Genomic DNA, 25,913 nt, shown 5'->3' with positions numbered 1-25,913 from the left:
TTATTTTTCTCAGAGGTTACATGCATCAATAGTCGACGTAGGCAAAGATTTGTTCTTAGCCTTTTTTAATACAGGATTTGAACCAATTCATAAGAAATGCGTAGCATGGTTCTAGACTGGCAAACAGCTAGAAGTTCACCTTGTATACTGCTCTTTGACAGTGTAATTTAAAGAAGACCCTGGGTGGGAACTAAAAGTGAAACCTGAAATCCTAAATATAACCGAATTTGGCATCTTCACCCCTAAAATCACTGCCACATAGATTTACTTATCTTTAAAAGAAAACCATTTGAACATAATTAAAAGACTTATCAATGAATTAAGTCAGTTAACTGTCAAATACAGTAACCATTGTAAATTATTCATATCGATACATGCAAACACTAATGGACTACTCTTATGTAGTTCAGTATATTCATTCTGATGAAAAATCAACACCCCAACATGTTAACTTTATTATTCTCCAATTATGCTACCCCTGAATTGCTCAGTTTTCCCAGCATTTTCTTTTCACATTTCAAATTTTTAGCATCTGAAGTGTCTTTTGTTTCTATTCATGATGTTTCACCATAACAAGCAACAATTTCGATGATTGACCATGAATAATCTTCAAACCTCATTTCCCCAGTCCAAATAAAACTGCCGTGTAACTGGAGGCTGTAAAATTTTCCTTCATGATTTAAAAATGATATTTACTTGTTTTTGAAAGTTCTTGTGTTTGAAGAATCAGACTTCAAAAACTATACTTCACGTGAAGGTCATTCATGTCGTTTACTGCCTCAGCTCCAATGCTATGAGCAAGACACAGGGGAGTCTGGATTACTCATGGTAGCCAGTCTTCAAATATCTGAGGAGTCAGGGTTTATATTCCTCGTAATTGATTATTGTGGCAGTGCCAAATGTATATTAGCTGAGCACACAGATCAAAGGGGGGCTAGTCAGCAAGAGGACTTTGAACATCTGTTATTTCTTCAGGAGTACTTTTTGAAGTTAAAAGAGTACTTTTAATAAAGCACAGTCATTCTTAGCAGAGACTCACAAGCATACCTTTTGCACTTTCCCTCTGATTTTATTCTATGTTGAAAAAACAAGGTATGTTTTAAGTAAAACACAATCAAATCAATTTCCCTTTTCCCAATATGTGTTCTCAGGGGAGATAACCAGGAAGTAGTTTCCTTAATTCTAATCAGAGAAGTCGACAAGGAAAATATGTGCAGGGTAACAGTAGGAACAACATTCACTATAACCAATTTTCAATTAAATCACCTGCTCTGACTTATGCATGAACTCTATATTCAGAACGTTTGCTGATCCATATAAAGATAATTGAGAAGCTGCAATCAGAATCTGGCCTCTAATAAACTACACAAAGCAAAATTATAAACAGATATGACATATAATTGTTCATATTGAATATAATTGATAAAATTTAACAATGCAAATCAAATGTCACAAAAGTGGATTCTGAAACAAGTTAATGTTCCAATTTCAAAGTTGTATTAAAGAACAGTCAGTATAGATTTCCAACTAATTTCATTTTTAATGTCTTTTTTTATCCCCATTGTCCCCACTCCTCCATGCATTAATCCTGTGCAGGAGATTAGATCCCAGTACAATCACCCTCTGGTAAATTAGCCAAATGACTATTGGTGGCTGGATTTGTAGGGGGAGGTGATGGTCTAGTGGTATTATCACTGGATAATGGTGGAATTTTAATTCAATAAAAATCTGAAATTAGGAGTCTAATGATAACCATGAAGCTATTGTTAATTATTAGGGGAAAAACCCATCTGGTTCACTAAAGTCCTTTATAGAAGGAAATTGCTGCCATTACCTGGTCAAGCCTACATGTGACTCCACACCCACAGCAATGGTTGCTTTTAGCTGCCCTCTGGGTAGGGCAATAAATGCTGGCCTAGCCAGCAATGTCCTCATCCCATGACTGAAGTTAAAAAAAAAATCTGGTTCTGCAGACGCAGTTTGGGAAATGGAATCATTTACAATTTTGGAATATACTACACTGGGCCATCAACTCGAAGTCCAGCAGAAAACAATCTTGCTGGTAGCAAGGTCAATACAGCAAAGGGGTTTGTTAATTACATCTATTAATAAGCCAAAAGGCGTTTTGGTGTGGCTGGGAGCTTCCTCATAGCTACAGAGCCCCACTGAGGTTGGAAGCAGGAGCAGGGTTCCTTTCTCCCAGTCTTGTCTAGACAGATTGTGATGCACTGGCAACAAAACTTTGCTGGATTTTCTTCCTTATCACAATGATGACCAAACAGCTATGGTTGAGCATATGTTTGAAACTTCTTACAATGCTACAAAGAATGCTTTCATCTTTAAGCACAGTTGTGGTCACTTCTGAAGCATCCACCTTTCCTCATGGATCTTCCAACAATTACAGTAGGGCCTCTGTACCTTCCACTTCCATCATTAACAAAACCAAGCTTCTCAAGGCAACTTTTGAACTGAATGCCTCCAGGAAGATTGTGACTAATATCTTGCAACATCTATATCCAGGATTGTGACTCGGAATTGATGTTGACAATAGGATTGTGACCTAAAGGGGAAATTCGAGTCTCTCACTCTAGCACAAATTGAGGCTTGCTTATAGATCCTTCAGAGAGATTGTTTTGCTGTTACTTACATCCATTCACTGGGGACTCATAGCCCACATTCTGCAGATATTCCCGACTTGTTGTGGAGCTGCGTGACGGCCAGGGGTCATTATCATAACTCCCTGATCTGGCTTTCATCTCCTCCTTCAGAATTAATCGGTTAATGCCACTTTGTATCTGGAACAAAAGTGAGAGATTCAATATCGAACTGTTACTAAAGTCCAAAATCTGATTTTATAATCAACTCATAAGCATACATACATAAGTCTATTGATAAGAAGAATTGATCAATGAATATGATTAGAGCATGCCAATAGTGTGCATTGCATTTATATCAACAAAATCAGTAGCCAAGACTGTTTTTTAGTCTAATTTTATTTATAGTTAAAAGTCACAACACAATATATCAAAACTTAAACAAAAAAAAAAATGAATACAATCAAACAGAGAAAGAAAAGCTGTGTATAACATAATTACAGACTTAACATTTTTCCTTCCCAGATGCAACAGTATCATTCATTTTACAAAAGTCCTTGAGGGAAAGTTGTAGTAAACTGAAACCTAATTCTAGCAGGCAATAGATTTTTAAATCTAACCATGAACAAATGATGACTGATTCACAGCAGCCATTAATTCTAATAGCGTTGATTTGCTGAAAGTCTGACTAGGTTTCAACGGCTGCATTGTAAGACATCACTTTCAGCTTCCAGGCCTAAATGGGTGATACTGTCTAAACCATATCTGGCCCTTTGGTCGTTCCTGTCCGGCCCGCGTGAGGTCAATCTTAAATTAGAGCATAAATGAAAAAGTATTTACGCCATACATACAATACAACTGTGTTACTTTTGTTTTAAAAAGGATGCTTTTTTTTATTTACGTATGGATGCACATGTGCGTGTATGTGTGTGCGTGAACAGCTAAAAGTGATGCTTGCTGGCTCGCCCTCAAAATGTCAGCTCACGCCAAGACAAGTTATGTCATACCCCACAAAATCGCTAGAAACAAGTAAACCATTTTCTGATGGAGAGTTTATTAAGGAGTGCTTGTTGGACTCTGCAGAACTAAGATGCTCGGAGAAAAAGGAGGCATTTGAGAATGTCCCCTATCCCGACACACTGTAATGAGAAGGATTGGGGACATCGCGAGAAATCTGGAGCTTCAGCTGCAGCACAGAGCGGTCAACTTTGACTTTTTTTCCTTGGCTTTGGATGAGAGCTGTGACATATGTGACACAGCCCTGCTACTCATCTTCATATGTGGGATAACTACGGACTTTAAAATCACGGAGGAGCTGGCAGCCATGCAGTCAATGAAAGGAACAACAACTGGTAATGATTTGTTCACGGAGGTAATTGCATGTTTGGACACGTTGGGTCTAAAATGGGCCAAGCTGGCGGGTGTGACAACGGATGGTTGTCCAAACCTAACGGAAAGAGAATGCAGGATAAAGTGACAGAAATTGATCCTGAACAGAAATTGGTATTTTTGCATTGTATTATACATCGGGAAGTGTTGTGTAAGTCAGTGTTAAAAATTAATCATGTGGTTGATGTTGTAACTAAAATAGTTAACTTCATTAGGGCAAGAGCTTTGAATCACAGGCAGTTTGTTGCACTTTTGGAGGAAAATGAGACTGAACATCGTGACATAGGCTGCCACACAACTGTCAGGTGGCTCAGCCTGGGCAACATGCTGAAAAGTGTATGGGACATGAGAGAAGAGATTCAAGGTTGCTGTGTGAAGAAAGGGAATGGCATTCCACAGCTTTCAGATGCAGACTGGATTGCAGATCTTGGTTTTGCTGTTGATGTGATTGCACTTATGAATGAACTAAATGTGAAACTTCAGTGCAAGGGCCTTTTTATGCATGAAATGTACAACTTGGTGAAGGCTTTTATGAGAAAGTTGCAGCTTCTCTCAAGCCAAATGGAGGACAACATTCTCACCCACTTGCCAACACTGAAGGAAGCTGCACCTTCAGTTGATCACCTCCACAGGTACTCATCTATGTTAGAAGCACTGCATGGTGAATTTTCAAGGTGATTTCAAGACTTTAAAATGGTTGAGAATAAAATGCACATGATTTTTTCCCCATTTACATGCAATGTGGAGAATACACCAATGATGTTCAGCTTGAACTCATTGACCTGCAGTCTGACACACTTCTGGCAGATTACTTTAGGTCAGTCTCACTGCTCGATTTTTACTCTTACATCAAAGAGGAGAACTTTCCACACATGATTTGGAGATGCTGGTATTGAACTGGGGTGTACAAAGTTAAAAATCACACAACACCAGGTTATAGTCCAACAGGTTTAATTGGAAGCACACTAGCTTTCAGAGCGACGCTCCTGATGAAGGAGCGTCGCTCCGAAAGCTAGTGTGCTTCCAATTAAACCTGTTGTACTATAACCTGGTGTTGTGTGATTTTTAACTTTCCACACATTAGGAGGCATGCTCAGAAGATTCTAGTCCTCTTTGGATCTATCTGTATATGCGAACAGGCAGTCTCAGTGATGAAGTTCAACAAATCCAAATACAGATCCTCTATCACTGATGATCACCTCTCAGCTGTCCTTCACATATCCACCTGAGACATTCAACCAAATTTCAGTGCACTTGTCCAAGCCCAAAACAGACTGGATTTTTTCTCACTGAACAAGTAAAATGAACTGAAAAACATCAAAAGCACTTATTGCTTTTAGTATAGAGTTGTTTGTAATACTGAACAATAATGAAACAACTTTTCATTATTGGTTTGTGAGATTAACAGGTTAAAAATAAAATGAAATACTGAAATTATTGTTTTTTCTGCTTATTTCTTCTATATTTGACCTACTCCACAATTTCATATCATTATTGTAACAGAATATCCTTATTCTTTTGATTATAAGTTTCAGTGCAAAACTATATAATTTAGTACTTTTTACAATGGGAGAAAATTAATACTGAGCAGAATTATGTTCAACTTGTTGTTGGTTTGGCCCTCCAACACAACTAGGTTTCTCATGTGACCCCTTGGAAGAATTAATTGCCCACCCCTGGTCTAAACATCATTTTTATTCATAAATGCAATTCTGTGAATGCAAAGAAGAACTAACAACTGGCCAAGGGAATATAGCCAAAGAATTTGAATCCAGAAGAAATGCAAATGATGGTTGCTGGCTGACAAAGCTTTTGCTATCAGCCATTGTGCTATAAATAAGCACTGCAATATTGTTGGGTGGTAAGGAATATGTTAGAGCATTAGGATAACACACATTATATTCCAAGTTCCTGATCATAATAAGGATGGTACCAGGACCTGTGGGCACCATCTGCCTATTGGTCTTGATATATCAAAAAATGCTGAAATTTGCTAGTAAAAAAATAATTATGTGCAAATTGGAATTGATTTTAGCTACCACAGTACTGTAAGTATAATCTTCAATGTACTATTAGCATGCTGCATAGATTATAAATGTACCATATGGAGATTACTACATTGGAGGTAAATGTCTGCTCTGAACATGATAATGTCCTAACATGTTATCTTGGCTGTATTCTGGAGGAACTAAAGCAGATTTTCATTGTCAAAGTTGTATACTGCTGACTGCTGGAAGAAACACAAAGATACCTAAGGGTTCCATTAATTTAAAATTCAGCTTTCATTCTCTTTTGTTTTCAGCAGAGCATAAGACAGTGAGCATACAATCCCATTATTCATTTTGTTATGGAGGAAAATAAAAATTATTTTAATTTGGGAATTTAAAAACAAATTAGTGTTGCGGTCATAGGGCTGTACCCCAAGCGAACTATAGACTTCAGAGGAACAGAGGAGGAAAAGGTAGGTTTCAAGAAACAGGAGCTAATGTTATTTTATAATTTATATTTAGGGTTTGCCAATTTCTGCTCATTTTCAAAGTTTACTATACAGTAGATATGTTTGCTGATTTTTTAAACTTCTATTAATGTTTTATTTTCATTAATTCGAATATATGTAAAATGTGTTTGAAATCAATTCTAAAAATATACAGACTAGATTTCTGCAAGATCTTTCTTCAATGGAGAGTGCAATGGGACATGTTGGGAGCAATACCAAGCATACCCAAAAATGTGGTGTCAACTTGGTGAAGCTACCAAACAGGACTACTTGCATGCCAAACAGCATAAGCAGCAAGTGAGAGATGAAACTAGATGATCCCACAAATAACCTATTAGATCTAAGTTTTGCAATCCTGCCACACCTAGTTCCGAATGGTGGTGAACAATTAAACAACTCACCAGAGAAGGGAGGTGCACAAATATCCTCACCCTCAACGATGGAAGAGAGGAACACAAGTGCAAAAGATAAGGCTGAAGCATTCACAGCAATCTTCAGATAGAAGTGCCGAGTCGATGATCCATCATGGTCTCGTCAAGTGGTCCCCAACATTACAGATGCCAGTTTGATTCACTCTATGTTACATCAAAAATGGATTCTGCAAAGGCTACGAGCCCTGACAACATTCCAGAAATATTACTGAATACTTGTGCTCCAGAACTTGCTGCTCCCCAAGCCAAGCTCTTTCAGTACAGTTACAACAATGGCATCTACTCAACAATGTGGAATATTGTCCAGCTATGTCCTGTACACAAAAAGCAGGACAAATCCAACAAATCCAATTACCACCCGATCGGTCTATGCTAAATCATTAGTAAAGTGATGGATGGTGTCATTAACAGTGCTACCAAGCAACACCTGCTCAGCAACGCGCAGTTTGAGTTCCATCAAGGCCACTCAATTCCTGACCTCAATGCAGCCTTGTTTCAAACATGGACAAAAGAGCTGAATTATAGAGGTGAGGTGAGAGTGACAACCTTTGATATCAAGGCCACACTCAGCTGAGTGTAGCACCAAGGAGCTGTCGCAAAACTGGAATGACCTTCTATTGTAACATAAGTGAGATGTTTGCTGATGATGGCACAACATTTCACACCATTCATGACTCCTTAGATTCTGAAGCACTGCATGTTCAAATGCAACAAGATCTGGACAATATCAAGGCTTGGGCTGAGAAGTGGCAAGTAGCATTCATGTTGCACAAATGTCAGGCAATGCCAATCTCCATTAAGAAACAATCCAACCACCACCCCTCAACATTCAATGTTGTTACCACCACTGAATCACCCACTTTCAACATTCTGGAGCTTTCTATTGACCAGAAACTCAACTAGACGAACCATATAAATGCAAAGGCTATTAAGAGCAGGTCAGCGTCTAGGAATGCTGCAGCAAGTAACTCACCTCTTGACTCCCCAGTGCCTGTCCACTATCTACGAGGCTCAAGTGAAGTGTCCCACTTTTCTGGATTAGTGTAGCTCCAACAACATTCAAGAAGCTTGACCTTTCTTTTTAAAAAAGCAACCTGCTTAATTGGCACCAAATCCATCCCCCCAGCACTGACGCTCAGAAGCATTAGTGTATACTATCCACAAGATACACTGCAGAAATTCAAAGATCCTTAGACAGCATCTTCCAAATCCATGAACACTTCCATCGAGAACAAGGACAACAGATACATGGTAACACCAATGCCTGCAAGTTTCCTTCCATGTCACTCACCATCCTTACTTGGAGAAATATCGCCGTTTCTTCACTGTCGCTGGGTCAAAACCCTGAAATTCCCTTCCTAAGGACATTGTGGTCAATCCACAGTAAGTGGACTGCAGTGCTTCAAGAAGGCAGTTCACACTATCTTCTCAAGGGCTGTTAGGGAAAGCTATAAGTGTTGGTCAACCAGTTACATCAATGTCCCATGAGTGAATAAAATAAATATCTTTCTATTTGCTATTTTAGTTGTAAATTATGATTATGTTTGCATTGAACAATATCCGTTATTTTGGATGTTATTTGAGGCCTTTGGGATCTTCTTATAGTTGGCACATGACATTAATAATACAAGATACTTAAATGTATAAATAGATTTGTCCTTGATGTACATCAAGACTAATCAATAACTAAAATGGTAGCCTTTCTCATTGTTTTTCTGTATTTGGATAAGCATATTTCAATAAGTAATGGATCATGGAAATAAAGTTCATACCCTCTGAATACCCTGGTCCCAAATATTTTGGCTATCATCTTCAGTGCCAGAAGAAGATCTCCGACTCGATCTCGATGCTGGAAAATAAAGCAATGATATTAAAAAAAAGTATTTCGTCATCAACAAGTTAGGAGGGGTCTTCTCAAGAGTGAGAATTTGGTCACAACTTTCTTGCTTTTCTTGCTGTGTAATCTCTATTCCACAATATTATCCATCATGATTTAGTCATCAAATTCCAAATTTGTAATATTCTCGTCTTCAATTTATCTCAAACTGTTGTGCAATTCCTACAAAGGTTGGTAATAATACTAGGTGGCCAACAAACCATGTTTTCTGAACCTCTCGGTGAACAAATAAAAGTAAAAATCTTTTCCATAATTCACTTGCATTAATTCATTATTCACTTAATTTTCTGTGTAACTCATTAATGCACATTTTTACTAAACCCCTATCTGATTGCAAATACTGTATCAGATCTCATTCCATAATTCTATCCTGTAAGGAGACCAACCTGAACTTTATCAATTTTAATTTCACAGTTTCTGGAGCTGTGCCCATCACCCGATATCAATGTCCCACATATGTCTGAACTCTGTGATATGAATCGGCTTGCTCCAAAGTGACCTTAGTTTTACCCTCTGACAAATGTTGAGATTTATTTGCAAGGGAATTTATATCTGCACATCAATGCTACAAAAAGACTATTGTTTCTAAGTAGTATTTACATTTACCTTTGTCTCAAACATTCTCTTGAGAATTAGGCAGTTAATCTACTATAATTAAAATTCACTCCATAGCACAGGCTACAGATTAATAATGAATAATTATGAAAATATTATTCTGCTCTGCTCCAAGTGTTTGATACATGAAGATGAAAATAAAGCCGGAGAGAGCTATCTCTCAAATGTATAGATAAGTAAAATAGAGAACATAATGCAATACAAAGTGATTTGACATCACAAGACGTTAATTACAAGATATTTATTCAAAGACAGAGGAAAAACTTTCAAAAATATAACTCAAATACTCAAACCAAAATTTCAATCAAGAAGATTCCAATAGGAACTTGGAAATGAAAATTTTACGAATGTGGAATTTCATAAGTTTGGGTAGAAAATATCCAGCCCTTGAATGACATAGACCATGTTGAGAAAGTTAGGAAAATCAGTTAAGATGTAAACCAAGGACCTTCCCAGTGTTGAGGTTGAAAGGTCCCAGTTTTTAACCAAGTGTTTTGCGGTGAGACTTGATTCATACCAGTGAGCAGTAAGAAGGCTACGAGCATGGATAATTACTCATCATTGCCCTCACTATACTTAACCTCATCTCATTAATATTCAGTTTCCCATTCTCCACTACACTGATAGAAACAGGACGCTGGGGTTTACTGACTTAAAAATTAGAGGGGCTAACTAGTCACTCCAGCTCACTGCTTGTTCCTCTGGACCTCCAAACACCAACATCTCAGGGCACACTCTATGGGCAATGACTACGCAAATCCACATCCATGGACATTAGCATCTGACATATACCGGCTTCACCACATCATATGGTATGTTTCTGATCTACGTACAGTATGGTTCTGCACTTCAATGCCACACTTTGGAGTATGCTGGCACCTTTCATTGCAATACTGTTACAAGGATGCTTTATGTGCAGTAATGGGAACTCAGCTCGTGGTTTGGACTAGGATGCATCTCAGAGCTCCTTGCGCTCTCAGCTTTCACTCACTGCGCAACTATTTCGATGCTCACAGCACCCTTGTCTTGTCATATATTACCTTTTGGTGCTTTACTCCCTCAGTCACAACTAAAGGCTCACATCAATTCTGTCTTGCATTACCATTTAGAGTAGACCCATGATCCAGTCATGGTTGTCATGGTAGTCAGCAATCATTAGTCAACGGGATGGACCCATTCCAGTACAGTACTTTTCTATTTCAATGTCTGTATGTAACAGTATGTAACATGTAATACTTGCTTCAATTAAATGACCTCGTCTCAAAATCAAAGGGCAGTAGTCTTTAGATAAACCAACATGGAATCCTGTTAACCGGGGATCCTAGTTCTGTCAATGAAAGGCAGCACCCAGAAACAGTCCAGGGACTTGGTCATAGTCAGTTATAAGGCCATAAGGCATAGGAGCAGAAATTAGGCCATTCAGCCCATCAAGTCTGTTCCACCATTCAATTATGGTTGATACGTTTCTCAACCCCCTTCTCCTGTTTTTTCCCCAGAACCCTTGATCCCCTTGACAATCAATGACCTATTTTATATGTTTGCAGAGGTCAGGGTGCAGAGATCTGTCTTGTAGTAGTCCAGGCCACATTAATTCTTGTTGGTTCAGTGTAAGCAGTAAGGGGATTTGTGATTTTTCAGTTGCATGGAGACCAGTCAGGAATATGGTCAGTCCTCAGTCAATACTGTCTGTACAAGTTAGTCAGGCATTTGGCCACGGTCAGTCCTGGGGGTCAGTGATATATAACTCAACTGGGAGTTACCAAGGACACTGCTGGGGAAACTTAATGCTAGGGATTGAAGGCAGCAACCTGATATGCAGAAGATTAGTGAAGAGAGAGAATTCAACATACAAATGGGGGAGATGGTAGTGCTTGGGACAATATAGGATACTGTGGGAGAGCAGTTACCACCTCAACAGGGGATTTTGCATCATGATGGTGGACAGGAACAGGCCCAGGGATAAGAAAAGTGTTGCAGTCAAAATTTTCATGCGGTGGATGTGGGGGATCAGTCATGATAGGCTTTCCGGGGATAACAAAACAGAAAGAGACATGGAGTTCTGGGGCCTCCCTGAATACGAGGCTAAGCCTATGACTTAAGCATCTGCATTGTCTTCCATGTTCTCAAGACTCGTAAATGCAAAGTAAAAATAGAAAATGGCTGGAACCACACTCAGAGTGGGCAGAGTCAATATTTATTTCCTGCCCCACCTAACGGGCTGCACTTCTAATGGATGGGACGCCCTTCAAGAGGCAGGGTGAAGTAATTTGCAATCATCTCATAAATTATGTGAAGTACATGCATAGCACAAATGTGTGGGGTGTAAATTCTGGTCACAAGCAATCTTGTAGATTGAAGTTAGTCAACTCAGTGAAGCAGTAGTATTCATAGGTGACCTTATGATTGGCACCCATGGGCTACAAATTGCAAAATTAGTCCAAGATTTCATTAACTGCACAGAACATGGAATTGATTTCCTGTCATTTTGAACTGTAAGCATAATGCAACTTACTCTTATATATCAATTATCCCTTTCTAGGGTGATTGTCGGCTGGGAGCCTAAGGTATCAGTACTCGTGCAGTACTTACAATCTACAACTGTCTCTTTGCAACATGACTGCTGTTGCATTGATTGGAATAAGGTGCAATGTTCCATACAGAGACATTTCATGGCACTCCTGGCTAGAGTGCTTCATGTACCACTGTATGTATGAGGATGATAACCAGTCACTTATGAGTAATGAGAATGCTGACTGGTCACATGACTATGGACCTGATTCTTGTGCTCTCTGTAAAGGTTTATTGCAAACAGAACTGATGGATACAGCCAAAGCAGGGGTTATCATTGCTGTGGCTGTGATGCAACAAAAATGCAGAGACGTGGAGGAGGAACAGAGGACTATCAGCAACTTCCAGCAGATACAGAACAGCTTCCACATGAGGAATTCACAGCAGAATGTCCCCTCAGGCTGTGAAGGAGGAACAGGAGGTTCAGAGGCTATCACCCTCAATGCCATTTCCTTCAAATGAGTGAGGTGCAACACAGTGCAGACCGAGGACATCCCAGGAAACAGTCAGAGAACTATGACATGTGCTAGAGCAGGACCTGTGACATGAGGAGTTGGTGGCCATCCTATCACCAAGGTGACATCTGCATTATACTTTTATGCAACTGACTCCTTGCAAGAAGTCACTGGAGCCTCGTGTGGGATCCGTCAATAATCAAAGCCACCAAGACAATTTATCAAGATTGTTACTTATGCAGTTTGTGCAAGATCATATCGTATTGAGGTCAGTGCCACAGCCCAGGCTGCAGGATTCAGCTCGAGAAATCTCACTGGGCCTTGTTGAGAGAAATCCTCTGTTAAACTCGGTGCAAATGACATTTAGCTGATTTCTGGTAAGATTCAGCACATGTTTTGAAATGTCATCTATAACTTAGGTTAAAACAGAATGTTCTGGGGAGTGATGATCACACAAAACCTCTGTCTAGAGTCAGGGCCATGTGATCTCACAGTGACAGAGAGAGAGAAAAACCCAGACCAAGCTCTATTGAGAACTAAATGGTAGTTTCACCCTCAGCACAGAGAGAGAGGAAGACAGTCGCATTTCCACAAATATAGGGCACTGTACACATATCATAGTAAGAAGGCCATTTCATAACACAACTGAGTTTATCAAGAGAAAGGGGTTCCATTTCATCAAATTGCAAGAATTCAGTGATCATTGGTAGTACATCTTAGAAGTCTGTCTCTGGTACCCTGGAGGCTACCATGATGTTGGTACCTTGAGAATCCTGGTGTTCCTGCTGCTTTTAAGGGGCCAGGTGCTTTACGAGGATGGTCACGACGCAGAGTGTGTCACATGATCCTTTCATGCAGTGCTTTGCAAAACTGGAGCAGGCAGAAGGGGAATGCGATGATTGCCATAGAACTGAATGAGCAATAGCAGATTTCCAAGGTGGAAGATGAGGACAGTGAGCAGGAGGAAGATCTCCTCAGCAGCAGTGTCACTACAAGCCAGACAGGACTTAATTGACACTTGGTTCCAGTAGATAAATGCTGGGTGCAATGAAATTGTAAAATTGACTGTAAGATTGTTGCTTGCCATTTCAGCAGCCATCTGTTTCTGTTCAGAGTCAAATGCAGCTTCTCTTTATTATTTATTAGCTCTTGATGCTGTAGAATAAAAGTGACTAATTTCAGCATTGGAAGGTCTTTCTGTACGTAATGGTTCCAGATCGAACAATGCAAGATACTGGGTTACAGTAGACATTAAAGAAAGCGTAACAGTTACCTGCAGAGGATTGTAAACTGGGGAATGTTATAGAACAAAGAGATCCAGAAGTACAGAGTCATAGCTCCTTGAAACTGGAGTCACAGGTAGACAGGGTGGGGAAGAAGACTTTCACTTGCTTTCTTTGGTCAGATCATTGAGTATAGGAGTTGGGATGTCTTGTTGCAGCTGCACAAGGCATTGGTAAAGCCACATCGGAGTATTGCATTTCTGGTCACCCTACTGCAGAAAGGATATTATTAAACTAGAAAGAGTGCCAAAAAGACTTTGAGATGCTACAGACTGGAGAGTTTGAGTTATAAGGAGAGGCTTGATAGGCTGGGACTTTTCTCTCTGGACCGTAGCATACTGAGGGGTGACCTAATAGAGGTCTATAAAATCATGAGGGGCACAGATAAGGCATAACTAGCAAACAGCCTTTCCCCATGGTAGGGAAGTCTAAAACGGAGGACATAGGTTTAAGATGAGAGAGGAGAGATACGAAAAGGTCACGAGAGAAAAATTCTTTTCACACAGAGGGTGGGGAGTGCCTGGAAGGGCTGCCAGGGGTAGTGTTGGAGGCGAGTGCAATTTCGTCACTTAAGAGCAACTAGGAGCGGTACACGGATGAGATAGGTGTGAAGGGATATGGACCAAACTGAGGCAAATTGAACTAGTTTAATTGTGAAAACTGGGTGGCATGGACAAGTTGGGCTGAAGGGCCTGTTTCCATGCTGTAAACCTCCATGACTTGATGTGACAGAGACAGTGAAGCTGTGTGGCTTTCCTTAGGGTGCTCTGGTTTCCTCTCACAGTTCAAAGATGTGCAGGTTAGGTGAATTGGTCATGCTAAATTGCCCATAGTGTTCAGAGATATGTAGGTTATGTGAATTAGTCAGGGGAAATGTAGAGTAATGGGGTAGGGGAATGGGTCTGGGTGGGATGCCTTCAGATGGACGGTGTGGACTTGTTGGGCCAAATGGCCTGTTTCCACACTGTAGGGATTCTAAGATTCTATACAGGAACGTTCGCTTAGTTTGTGGATGCTGCCCACTACATGTAGGTGAAGGATAACTCATTACTGCCAATACTTAACCAGGTAAATGGCTGGGTTTCAAAGATGGCATCGGTGCCAAGGACCCCAGGATATCCCACCATGGTGAATTCTTCCTGGTTTGGTGAGTAGGAGAATTGGGTTTCCATTGGGTGTGTGAGACACCATGAGACCATAATATTTTGCTAAAGGAAGTTTGGGATTATAGCACGAGAAAAATCACTGGGCCTTTGTGGAGTGAAATCATCCAGCAAACTCGATGCAAGTGATATTTAGCTGGTTTCTTATAAGATTCAGCACATTGTTATGTTTTGAAGTGTTTCCTTTAATTTTGGTTAAAGCAGACGGCTCTGTGGAATGGTGATGGCATGAAACTTCTGCCCATTGACAGATCCATGTAATCCCATTGTGTGAGAGAAACCCAGACCAAAACATACTGAAAATCTAGTGGTAGTTTATCCTCAGCACAGAAAAAGAGACAGCTGCATTTCTGGAGAAAGACACACAGTGACAGACATGAGGCTGGTCCTTCCTTGTCTCAGCAAACAAAACCTAGTTAAAAATGCCATGTCAGACACAATATTTGTTTGTTGGGGATGGAGGTCACTCAGGAAGCAGATCAGAAGTGACCATCAGTGCAGAAAAGAGCTGAGGTGGGCACTTTTGAAGGCCCACGATGGTTCTCTGGTAATTACCTCTCATTGGGGAGAAAGTGAGGGCTGCAGATGCTGGAGATCAGAGCTGAAAATGTGTTGCTGGAAAAGCGCAGCAGGTCAGGCAGCATCCAAGGAACAGGAGGATCGACGTTTCAGGCATAAGTCCTTCTTACCTCTCATTGTTTACTTGCAAAATAGACCCTCTCACCTTCATGCTTCACACTTCATTCCTTCCTGATGCCATCTCCATGCCTGTGAGTGGCATGCTTCAACACGGAGATGGCATTGCAGGAATAGTTAAGGCCTTTCTTGCTTTTCAAAAGGTTCCTGAATTTAGACTACAGATCATGATGGATCTCCCCCAATGCACCATGAATCATGCATCATGGAAACTGGCCCGACTCCACAAATATTGTATGGGGTACGGGGCTAAAAGATGTTACTCTGCAATGGAGCCAGCCAGGTGGGCAGTGCATGGTTAGGCTCACTACCCTCATTCTTAGCCTTTAACACCAAAAACTGGAGGCCCTGGGAATGGAGGCTGGAACTCTGGAATGGAGTCCAGTCTGCTAACTTTGAACTCCATGTCTTTGCCTCCACTCTAACATGGTTGGGGATATCAAAATTTGTGTAGTAGAGAAAGGAGCTCCTGTTGTGTTGAATGTAGCAGATACAGCTGTGAAGTGTCAAGGGAAATACTTGGTGTTAACAATTAAGGAGAAAACTTGTGAACATTGAAAGGGAGGGAGTAGGATTGACAGGACTTTGAGATATAGGGAACAGGGAGTTACTGATGTAGAGCTTTCTGGTGCAAGTCAGTTCTGGAATATTCAGACTGAAAAGGGCTATTTTGAAGGACACCAGAAGATTTGACCTGGTTTGACAGGGAGGAGCAAATCTGCCAGAAAGGCAAAGATTAATTTGGGATTTAATCTTGTATTGATGCATATTTGCCAGAAGCAAGCAATACTGTAAAAATGATCCATAAAACATATTTTGTTAGCAGTAGTTGGTTGATGAATACTTTTGGTTTGCAATATTATTTATTGGTTATGTAATGCTTGGTAAAGTTCATTTTATTTTGTTTGGTCGCATAAAAATCATTAGTGCAATCTTGTTTTCTTGTTCTTTGTTTTGGTCACTGGGAGATTCATCTCCACTTTAATAGTTCTTAACTGTTATGTACATAACAAAAAATTATTGCCAATTACCCAATTTTAAGCTCGTCTGGCTTTGAGATAGAAACCTACATGCTTTTGTACCTGTTATGATTTATGTCTCTTGAGACTTAGAATTTGATTTATTCTTAAATGCGATATTACTTAAAACATTCAAAACAAAAGCTAACATTACAGAGGACATAGTCCAGGTAACAATTAACAGTACAGATATCTTAATTTCAGTTATGTTATCCGAAAAAAAGAGTTAATGTTGCCAAAAACTGCTTCACATATTCTTGAATCTATGATGCGTTTCCACATTTTTAATCAATGAAATTTGACAAACTCAGTTACCGCTCATAAGTTTATTTGCTAGCATTCCTAACTCCTTGGAGGGCTAGTATTTCTCGAAACACGTTATTGTACTTCTTTACCACTTTCTCATGACATTGTATTGATTCTTGTGTATGCCTATGTTGTTGAAAAAACTCACAACAGGAATGCCAAACACAAAGATGCTCTGTTTCATGCTCATGATGAAACATTGGGGATTTCTTTTCTTTTAAGAATTCCTACAGCTCAGCAAGTCCACACCGACCCTCCGAAGAGTAACCCACCCAAACCCAAACCCCATTACTCTATATTTAGCCCTGATTAGTGCACCTAACCTACACATGCCTGAACACAACGGGCAATTTAGCATGGCCAATTCACCTAACCTGCACATCTTTGGACTGTGGGAGGAAACCGGAGCACTCAGGAAACCCACGTAGACATGGGGAGAATGTGCAAACTCCACACAGACAGTCGCCCAAGGCTGGAATTGAACCTGGGTCCCTGGTGCTGTGCGGCAGCAGTGCTAGTTACTGAGCTACTGTGTCACCCTTAATAAAATTAGAGCAGTCTATTAATGTAATTTACAGTTCTATTCAAATTAGCTAGGAAAATCAGAATGGTTACTTAATTAATATTGAACCAGATGTGTGTGATATACATTTCAATGTGGTATATTCTGAATTAGCATGGGAGAAATCCTGAAACACATTCTGGGGTGTTAAATTGAGTGTGTAACAATTGTGTTCACTGTTGCCAGCAGATTTTTGTTTATCCGTTTTAATTTATTTTGATAAATATTTCAAATGATATTTTGCTTGGTGTAATCTTTTTGCCTACACAACAGTTGCTGTGACTCAGAAGACTAAATTAATTAATTTAGTGAAGTCATCATTTCATTCATGACTTTTAGCAGTTGGCAGCTCATAAGAGCCATTCTTTATTCCTACTCATGCTGTAAAAGAGAGCTCAAATTTCTATCCTCCACAAACTCCTCCAACCCCATTTACAGTGCAAGGTTCTGTTGACACGTCTAAGAGATTTAAGCCACTCCCAGGTGTTAACTTAAAGTTTGACTTTATCAAAAGAACATACTAAGCACCAGTTTGTAGGCCTACCTTTGGGTGAAACTGGGCAAGGCCAGTATTCTGACTCTGACTGCTGGAAGATATCTGGAGAGTAAGCTGCTGGATATCTTGCAGATTGAACAATATCCTCACTGGTTTTGCTTTTCGTTGCTATGTATACGTATTCTAAAAAAAAGGGAAGAAACCACAGTACAGAAAATGATTCTAGTCCTCGTGATACTTTGTTTGCTTCAGCAAATTATGTAGTAATGAATGTATTTATGTCTACATGTATACATTTTTAAATATATTTTAATTTTTTTCTCATTCCTCTTTCGTTGAAGTCCAGATCAAATTAATTTATGATTCACTATCGCTTACATTGACATACAAACTGAAAAGCAATCATGAGTTGTACCTGGCTGATTTTCATCTTGCTTGCTTATATCAAGGATTATTCTGGACACTTCCTGTTCAGATAAATAGCTAACACAGCACATATTCCAATCCAAACTATGAACTACTCAATGGCACACCAGGGGCAAAGGCTTTACCAGATAGGTCAATGGGCAAGATAAAACTTATTTTAATTACATTTTCTTTTATACTGGGATATTGACAGCCTGCAGTGCAGTGATCCCAACACAAGTGGAAATAGTATGAAACAAACATTACATTTTGGATGTTGTTTTGCACTTTCTTTTTAAAACTTAGTTCTCCAGACCCAAGAATCACTGCCGAGACCTCCATTATTGCCCATCCCTTTATGTGCATGAGCAGGTGACGGTGAGCCACCTTCTTGAAATACTTTAGTCCATGCAGTGTAAGTACACCTATGAGGGAAGATATTCCATGATTTTAATCCAGGGACAGTGGAAAAACGTTGATATAGTTTCAACTCAAGGAGTTGGTTTGGTAGAAAACTTGTAGGCAATGATATTCCTGGATGTGCATCTGTTTCTCTTTGAGTTGCTGAGTCAGAGTTTGGAAGATGCTATTAAAAGAGCTTGATAAGTTGCTACATTGCACCTTGTAGATTGTGCCCACTGCTGTTACTGTGTGTAGGCCATCGAGGTCTATCAAACAACATATTTTTGTGTCCTGGATATTGATGAGCTTTTAAAATGTAGTTGGAGCTGCTTTCATCCAATCAATTGGAGAATATTCCATTCCAATTCTGATTAATGCTTTATTTATGGCAGTCAGGCTTTCAGAAATCAGAAGGTAGGCTTCTCATGTTCGTATCTCAGTTCATAACCTGTTCTGGTGGCCACAATGTTTATATTGCTGGTCAGTTAGATTCCTTGGCAGTGGTAAAACCTAGACTGTACAAATTGCTCCAATCAAGCCAAGAATAGATTGGACTGGAAGGAAAATGGCAAATATTTGAAAAATGCTAAATCTTGAAAAGTTTCACATCTCTGTTAAATTATTATGTGCATTACAGTTACTTTCACTAGGTTATCCAGAATAAACATGACTTTATGAGTATATTACAATGTATTGCTAATTGGATGAAAAGTTTCATCAATGCACTTTTAATTTCTAATCATCAAACATTTATTTCTATAGCAAAACAGAAGTCAATGGTACAATTAATTCAACTTAAGTTTAACTTGTCTGACACAGTTAGCACAGTCAAATTAATCTCTATTATATATTGTACATGTGAAGCTGCATTCCAACAATTTACTTTTTGATGTATTTTTACTAGAAATAGGATACTTTATGCAGCATCATTTGAACAAAACCAGTTGTCCCGTTGGTCCACTAGATCAAGATTGTGGTGTCTGTAGGAACTCATGGCGATCAGTTCGGTGAATCCAAGCTCCTCTTTGGAAAGCCCCAGTGAAGCCCTGTACTCCCTTGGAAAACTTGTTTTGGCTGTCTCTTTATTTGGAGGATTATGGTATTTGAATTTGAATTAGCCTAATGAACTCAGAACATCAAGGTAATCAGGTTGGTATATCATACTCTCCTTTGGTAGAGGCAGGATCTCTCTCAGTACCTGTCAAGTGAACCTGCCCAAACGACCTGTCAACAGCACTCATAAAAGGAAGACGGCAAGCTATCAAGGCATTTAAAAGTTCTACACCTCAAATCATTGAAAAATAATGGTTGGCATGCTTGCTTTTTCACTCTGCCTGATGGAGAAGTGCTGAATGACTAATTTCACAGCTGGTTGTCTGACATCTCATACTATAACTGAGAACACTGTATTGGTAACAGATTGTTTAATGTGGGGCTATGCATTCTAATACTTGTGGTTGAGAAAGACTGTGCACTTGAGTGGAATTTTTTTTGTCACGTTTTATTTAGTTGAAGGAATATAACTAATATTTTTTTCTAAAAGGACTTTATCTTTTTCTCATCTTTGCAAGGGTGCTAACGTCTGCCTATGATGGATACTCTGAGTTGGCATGGTCAGTGTAAACACAAAGACTAGTGGATCAAGATCATGGATTGGCTTGTTACCATAGAGGCTAAAAGAACAATGTGGAGTAGGTACAGCAGTATAGTTTGGCATGGAGGGTGAGGGGCCAGTGTGGGTGGATTGGGGTAAAACATAGCTTAGGGGAATGTGTGGACATAGCGGCTATTTGGGGGGACTTAACTTGGCATGATGTGCATGAAGGCCAAGGGGTAGATGGGGACATACGCTGGTGTGGAGGATATGAAGTGCAATTGGGGGTTGAGAAGCATGAGGTAATACTGGTTGGCAAGGATAGGGCATGGGGTTTGTTTAGGGACAATGAATTCTTGATTCGTAAAGTTGGTATAATGGTGCTGGCATTGTGCCCAGCCTGCCTCCATGTCTGGTAGCTCCTACATACTTCTATGGTACTTGCCCTGACTTATCCTGTTGCCTGGGGAGAAAGTGAGGTCTGCAGATGCTGGAGATCAGAGCTGAAAATGTGTTGCTGGAAAAGCGCAGCAGGTCAGGCAGCATCCAGGGAACAGGAGAATCGACGTTTCGGGCATAAGCCCTTCCTCTATCCTGTTGCCTGTCCACCCCCACTGAAACAAAAATGTGACATTAATGCAGCTATCTTTAATGGTCATATTGGTGTGAAGCAAGGACTATGCCTTCTCTTTGGACCTGACCAGGGATGGAAAGTCCAGGCATAAGTATTTGATCCATGTGCTAATCAGAATATTGGACTAACCAAATGGGCTAAGGGTTTTCAAAGTGATCTGTGAATGTATTCACTTGGCAAGCAAAGCCGCTGTCTCTGCCCAGTTAGTAACAGATATCAGGATACCATAAGGTCAGATATATTTCCCAATGGTTCAGAGATTTGCAGCAAAATGAACAATCAAAGCATAAAATGATAGTTATGATAATGGAAAAGAAATAGAATTGGAATTATGCAGTCCAGACAAACCAGTTTGATATAGAAATTGAAGCAGCTCCTATTTGGGGAGATTCTGTTTGTGTTTTTCCCTGCAATGATATAGTGTGTTTCATTGCAGGGCTGTTTAACTTGTGCGCATCTGTGCGACATAAGCAAGTGTCTTCCTGTGCAAATATAGATAAACATTGGAAAGGAAAAGAAATCACTGCTCATTGTCTGAGGAAACATCTAAAGGAGAATGGAATAGCTGTGGTTACGTGACCTTCTCCTCATATCATACAATTCGCATGTACATTCTTGCTGCAATCCCCAACAGTATTAAAAACACAAAACAAACCATAGCAAAAACAAGAGCAAGATATTAAAACTATAAATTTTTTAAAAAATGGTAGTCTCTGTCAACATGATGTTCTCTTACAATTAATCTAAAATTGCTCTATGTAACCCCAGTAAGAGGACAAGTATTGGAGGAACTCATTATATTGGTTACATCCTTGTCTATTTCTAGATATCCTCCCAAATGACCTGGATATGTGTAGCCTTGGTCTTTGTTACTTGAGATTTGAGGATTAATTTAATTTTCAATTCCCCTGAATAGGAAGTGTTGTCCTTACATAAAAATTTGGTTTTGCATTTACTTCTGCTCATCTATCAACAAAACTTAAAACAGAAAGCTTCCTTTTTTTTTCTATTAATATTTATTTCAGTGAAACCCTAATTCCTTACTACCAAACTGATTCTAGACGTATTGGATAATGATATTTCTGAAGAGTGTTAGTACAATATTATTATTTTGCAACATTCATCAATGAAGATATATAATACTCCCTTAACTTGTCATTAAGTGTAATTAAAATTTTTAGGATCTCCAATATTAGTGCACTAATACTCAAACAAAAAACATATTAAAATCCCACATTTGAATAGTTAATCCACCCTGTCCTCAAAAACAAAGGATTAAAAGTAGTGATGATGTTAAAACCTGAAGAGCTAACAATGAGCTTTTTTGGCAAAACATCTTTTCAGACAATTATCAAGCGGTGCTTAGTAACAGAATGATCCATATCATCTTGGTTGAGTGAAAGGAGATAGCTATAGAGTTCTCACAGCAATATAATAAAAAGGCATTTAGTGCTTTTCATTTAACTATAACTAGTGCTGTTAGATGGTTTACAAGTAAATATTAAGATGATCCAGTAAACCCAATGTAAAAACATATTCTTACTCAGAAAAATAGAAGAGAGATAAAGTGAACTTATAACGGACAGGAGTTTTCTGCAGCAGTGGCATGCAGACAAAAGCCTAGATTTCACTTTGAAAAGAATAGACTTATTAGGGATGGTCAGCAATGGCTGTGTGGGGAGGTCTGGTCTCACAAAATTGATTGAGGTTTTTGAAGAAACGAAGGTGATTTATGAGAAATGGTAGTGGATGTTGTCTAAATGCATTTGACAAGATCCCTCATGGTAGGCTGGACAAGAATAATAGGTCACATGGGATCAATGGTTGATTGGTAACTTCGATACAAAATTGGCTCGGTCATAGAAGACAGAAGGTACTTGTGGAGGGGTGTTTTTCTGACTGGAGGTCGGTGACCAGTTTCAAAAGGATCAGTGCTGGGACCTCTGTTGTATGTAATTTATATAAATAATTTAGATGAAAATGTAGGTGGTCTGATTAGTAAGTGTGCAGATGACTCAAAAATTGGTGGAGCTGTGGAAAGTGAAGAAGGTTGTCAAAGTATACAATAGGACACAGATCAGTTGGAAATTTGGGTGGAAAATAGTAGATGGAGTTTAATCTGGACATGTAAGGTCAAATGCAAAAGTATATAGTAAGTGGCAGGATCCTTAGGAGCATTGATATACAGAGGCATCTTGGGGTGCAAGTCCATTGCTCCCTGAAAGTGGCAAAACAAGTGGATAAGGTGGTAAAGAAGAAATACAGCATGTTCACCTTCATTGATAATGGCATAAATGTTGGCAAGTTATGTTGCCAGCGTATAAACTTTAGTTAGGCCACATTTGGAACATTGTGTGCAGTTCTGGTTGCCACATTATATTGTGGAGGCTTTGGAGAGGGTGCAAAAGAGGTTTACCAGGATGTTGCCTACATTGGAGAGTATTAACTGTAGGAAGAGTTTGGACAAACTTGAATTGCTACAGTGTTAGAGGTTGAGGAGTGACCCGATAGAAGTATATGAAATGATGAGAGGCATAAATAGGGTGGATAGTCAGAATCTTCTTTCCAGGGTGGAAATCTCACACAGTAGGGGGCATAGGTTTAAAATGAAAGGGAGAAAGTTTAAAGGAGATGTGTGAGGCAAGAGTCTTGAACAGAGGATGGTAAGTGCCCGGAATGTGTAGCCAGGGAGGTGATAGAAGCAGATACAACAGCAACATTTAAGAGACATTTAGACTGCCAAATTAACAGAAGGGAAGAGAGGAAAATTGACCATGTTTGGCAGATGAGATTAGTTTAGAATGGCATCATGGTCAGCACAGATGGTGGGCCAAAGTTATGTTCCTGTCCAGTATTGTTATATGTTCTAGGAGATGCTCCATTTTGTAGTTAAAGCAAAGTATCAAGCATGATCTCTCCCAGTGCTTGAGGTGATTATGTTATCTCACACGATCATGTTCTTTTCAGCTCATTATTGATACAAGTGAGATATTGCACAAGTTAGTCGGGGGGGTGAGCTTTATGTGTTAATCTGGTGAGACCTTCTGTGCTTGAAGGCTTTGGCACCATTTTTAAAGGCCAATTGGACACCGGTTTACTCCTTTCAAACCAGGAACCTCTCCACAGCCTGTGGTGGCTATCCTTAGAACATCAGACGTCTCCCAAGAAGTCCAAATTGGTGCTCAGTCTCACTGATGCTGCTAGGCAGGGGACAGAGGAGATATCTGATTCCTGGGTGATATACCAGGAGGCCATCTCACCAGACCCATCCAGGCCAAGCTGTGATCACAGAGCAGGTCTGTGCCAGTGAGTCACTGGAAAGCAGTGCAGGAAAAAAGCTCAATGATTTCTTGGGCTCTGCAAGGATAAATAGCACCATCTTCTCTCTGTTAGATCACACTCAAAGCAGCCTCACTCGTCTAACCCTGTCACTTCATACAGAAGTCAGAAGGTGATGGAAAAAAAATGTGTTCTGAGGGTATAACAATGTTTAATAATTGTACAAAATGACCACATTTTTCAATATATCTTCACTGCACTGTGCTAATGTCTGTCATCGTGTTACTGCCCCAGTAGGGCCGGAGAGGGATCGCTGACATTGAACCTGTGGAATATCTTCAACTAACGTGCTGCCTTTCAGCTGCCACACAGTGTTTCATTTTCTTATAATTAAAAAGTGGGTGACTGGAGATCACCTCATTTACCCAGAGATTGGGCATTCTGATTGCTAGGTAGATACAATAGACTGCACTGTTCACCCACTGGAAACCAGCAATAGCTGAAAATATGAATGCCTCTGTACCTGATTCCCTGTGCCACATCTAACCATGGCTCTAAGCAGCATGCATTCCATTTGTTTCTGCATGGTTCCTTTCACCAACCTCACAGGAGACTGGAGGCCGATAGTCCTGCAGGATTATCTTCAAGCTTGACAACATTCTGTCGTATGTAAAGTGGTCGTGACATGTGTCCATGTAGCCTTTGAATGTAACAACTGCCTAGAGGGCCCACCCATTATCTCCTCTTTCTTCCTCCACCTCTATAAAACTAACAGAGGCCCAGTTCTAGCTTTCACCTTCTGTGTGAGGATATGGCAGTTGCAGTAGAGTCAGAGTGATAAAGTCATACAGAACAGAAGCCCTTCACACCATTGAGTCTCTACTGACCTATCTGTACTAATTACACTTATCAGCACTTGAAACTTCAAGGCTATGGCCCAAGCCTTGAACGTTATGCCATTTCAATCGCTCATTCACATATGTTTTAAAGGTTGGGGGGTTTCCTGCCTCTACCACCCTCCCAGGCAGTGCTTGCCAGATTCCAATTCCCCTGGGTAAAATAGTTTTCCTCAAATTCAATCTAAACTAGTTTTTTTGAAGAAGTGACAAAGAAGAATGAAGGCAGAGTGGTGGACATTGTCTATGTGGACTTTAAAGGTGTTTGACAAGGTTCCACATGGTAGACTGGTTAACAAGATTAGATCACATGAAATCCAGGAAATGCTAGCCATTTGGATACAAAATTGGCTTGAAGTTGGGGCACAAAGGGTGGTGGTAGAGTTTTGCTTTTCGGACTAGAGGTCTTTGACTAGCAGTGTGCCACAAGGATCTGTGCTGATTCCACTGCTTTTCATCATTTATACAAATGATTTGGATTTGAGCATAGGAGGTATTGTTAGTAGCTTTGCAGATGACACCAAAATTGGTGGTGTAGTGGACAACAAAGAAGGTTACCTCAGAGTCCAACGGGATCTTGATCAGATGGGCCAATGGACTGAAGAGTGACAGATGTAGTTTAATTTAGATAAATATGAGGTGTTGCATTTTGGTAAGGCAAACCAGGGCAGGACCCAAGACACTTAATGGTTAGGCCTAAGCGAGTGTTGCCAAAAACCTTAGGGTGCAGGT

General features: G+C 39.8%; 1 protein-coding gene across 4 annotated transcripts in view; it reads right to left on the bottom strand.

The window, feature by feature from the left end:
* Positions 1-25,913, bottom strand: part of ablim3 (actin binding LIM protein family, member 3) — a 351,872-nt gene that overhangs the window by 27,674 nt on the left and 298,285 nt on the right. For all 4 annotated transcript variants that reach the window (XM_043703814.2, XM_087995438.1, XM_087995439.1 and 1 more), the window contains 3 exons: positions 18,020-18,139; positions 8,684-8,760; positions 2,648-2,795 (listed from right to left, as the gene is read on the bottom strand). In XM_043703814.2, coding sequence (XP_043559749.1) covers positions 2,648-2,795; positions 8,684-8,760; positions 18,020-18,139 — 345 coding nt within the window. The remainder of the gene's footprint in view (positions 1-2,647; positions 2,796-8,683; positions 8,761-18,019; positions 18,140-25,913) is intronic.

Source organism: Chiloscyllium plagiosum, unplaced genomic scaffold, assembly GCF_037043375.1.
Source record: "Chiloscyllium plagiosum isolate Xiang-an unplaced genomic scaffold, Cpla_swu_hap1 HiC_scaffold_16, whole genome shotgun sequence".
Lineage (NCBI taxonomy): Eukaryota > Metazoa > Chordata > Chondrichthyes > Orectolobiformes > Hemiscylliidae > Chiloscyllium > Chiloscyllium plagiosum.
Note: the sequence above shows the minus strand (reverse complement) of the source record. Positions and strands in the feature narration are given on the sequence as shown.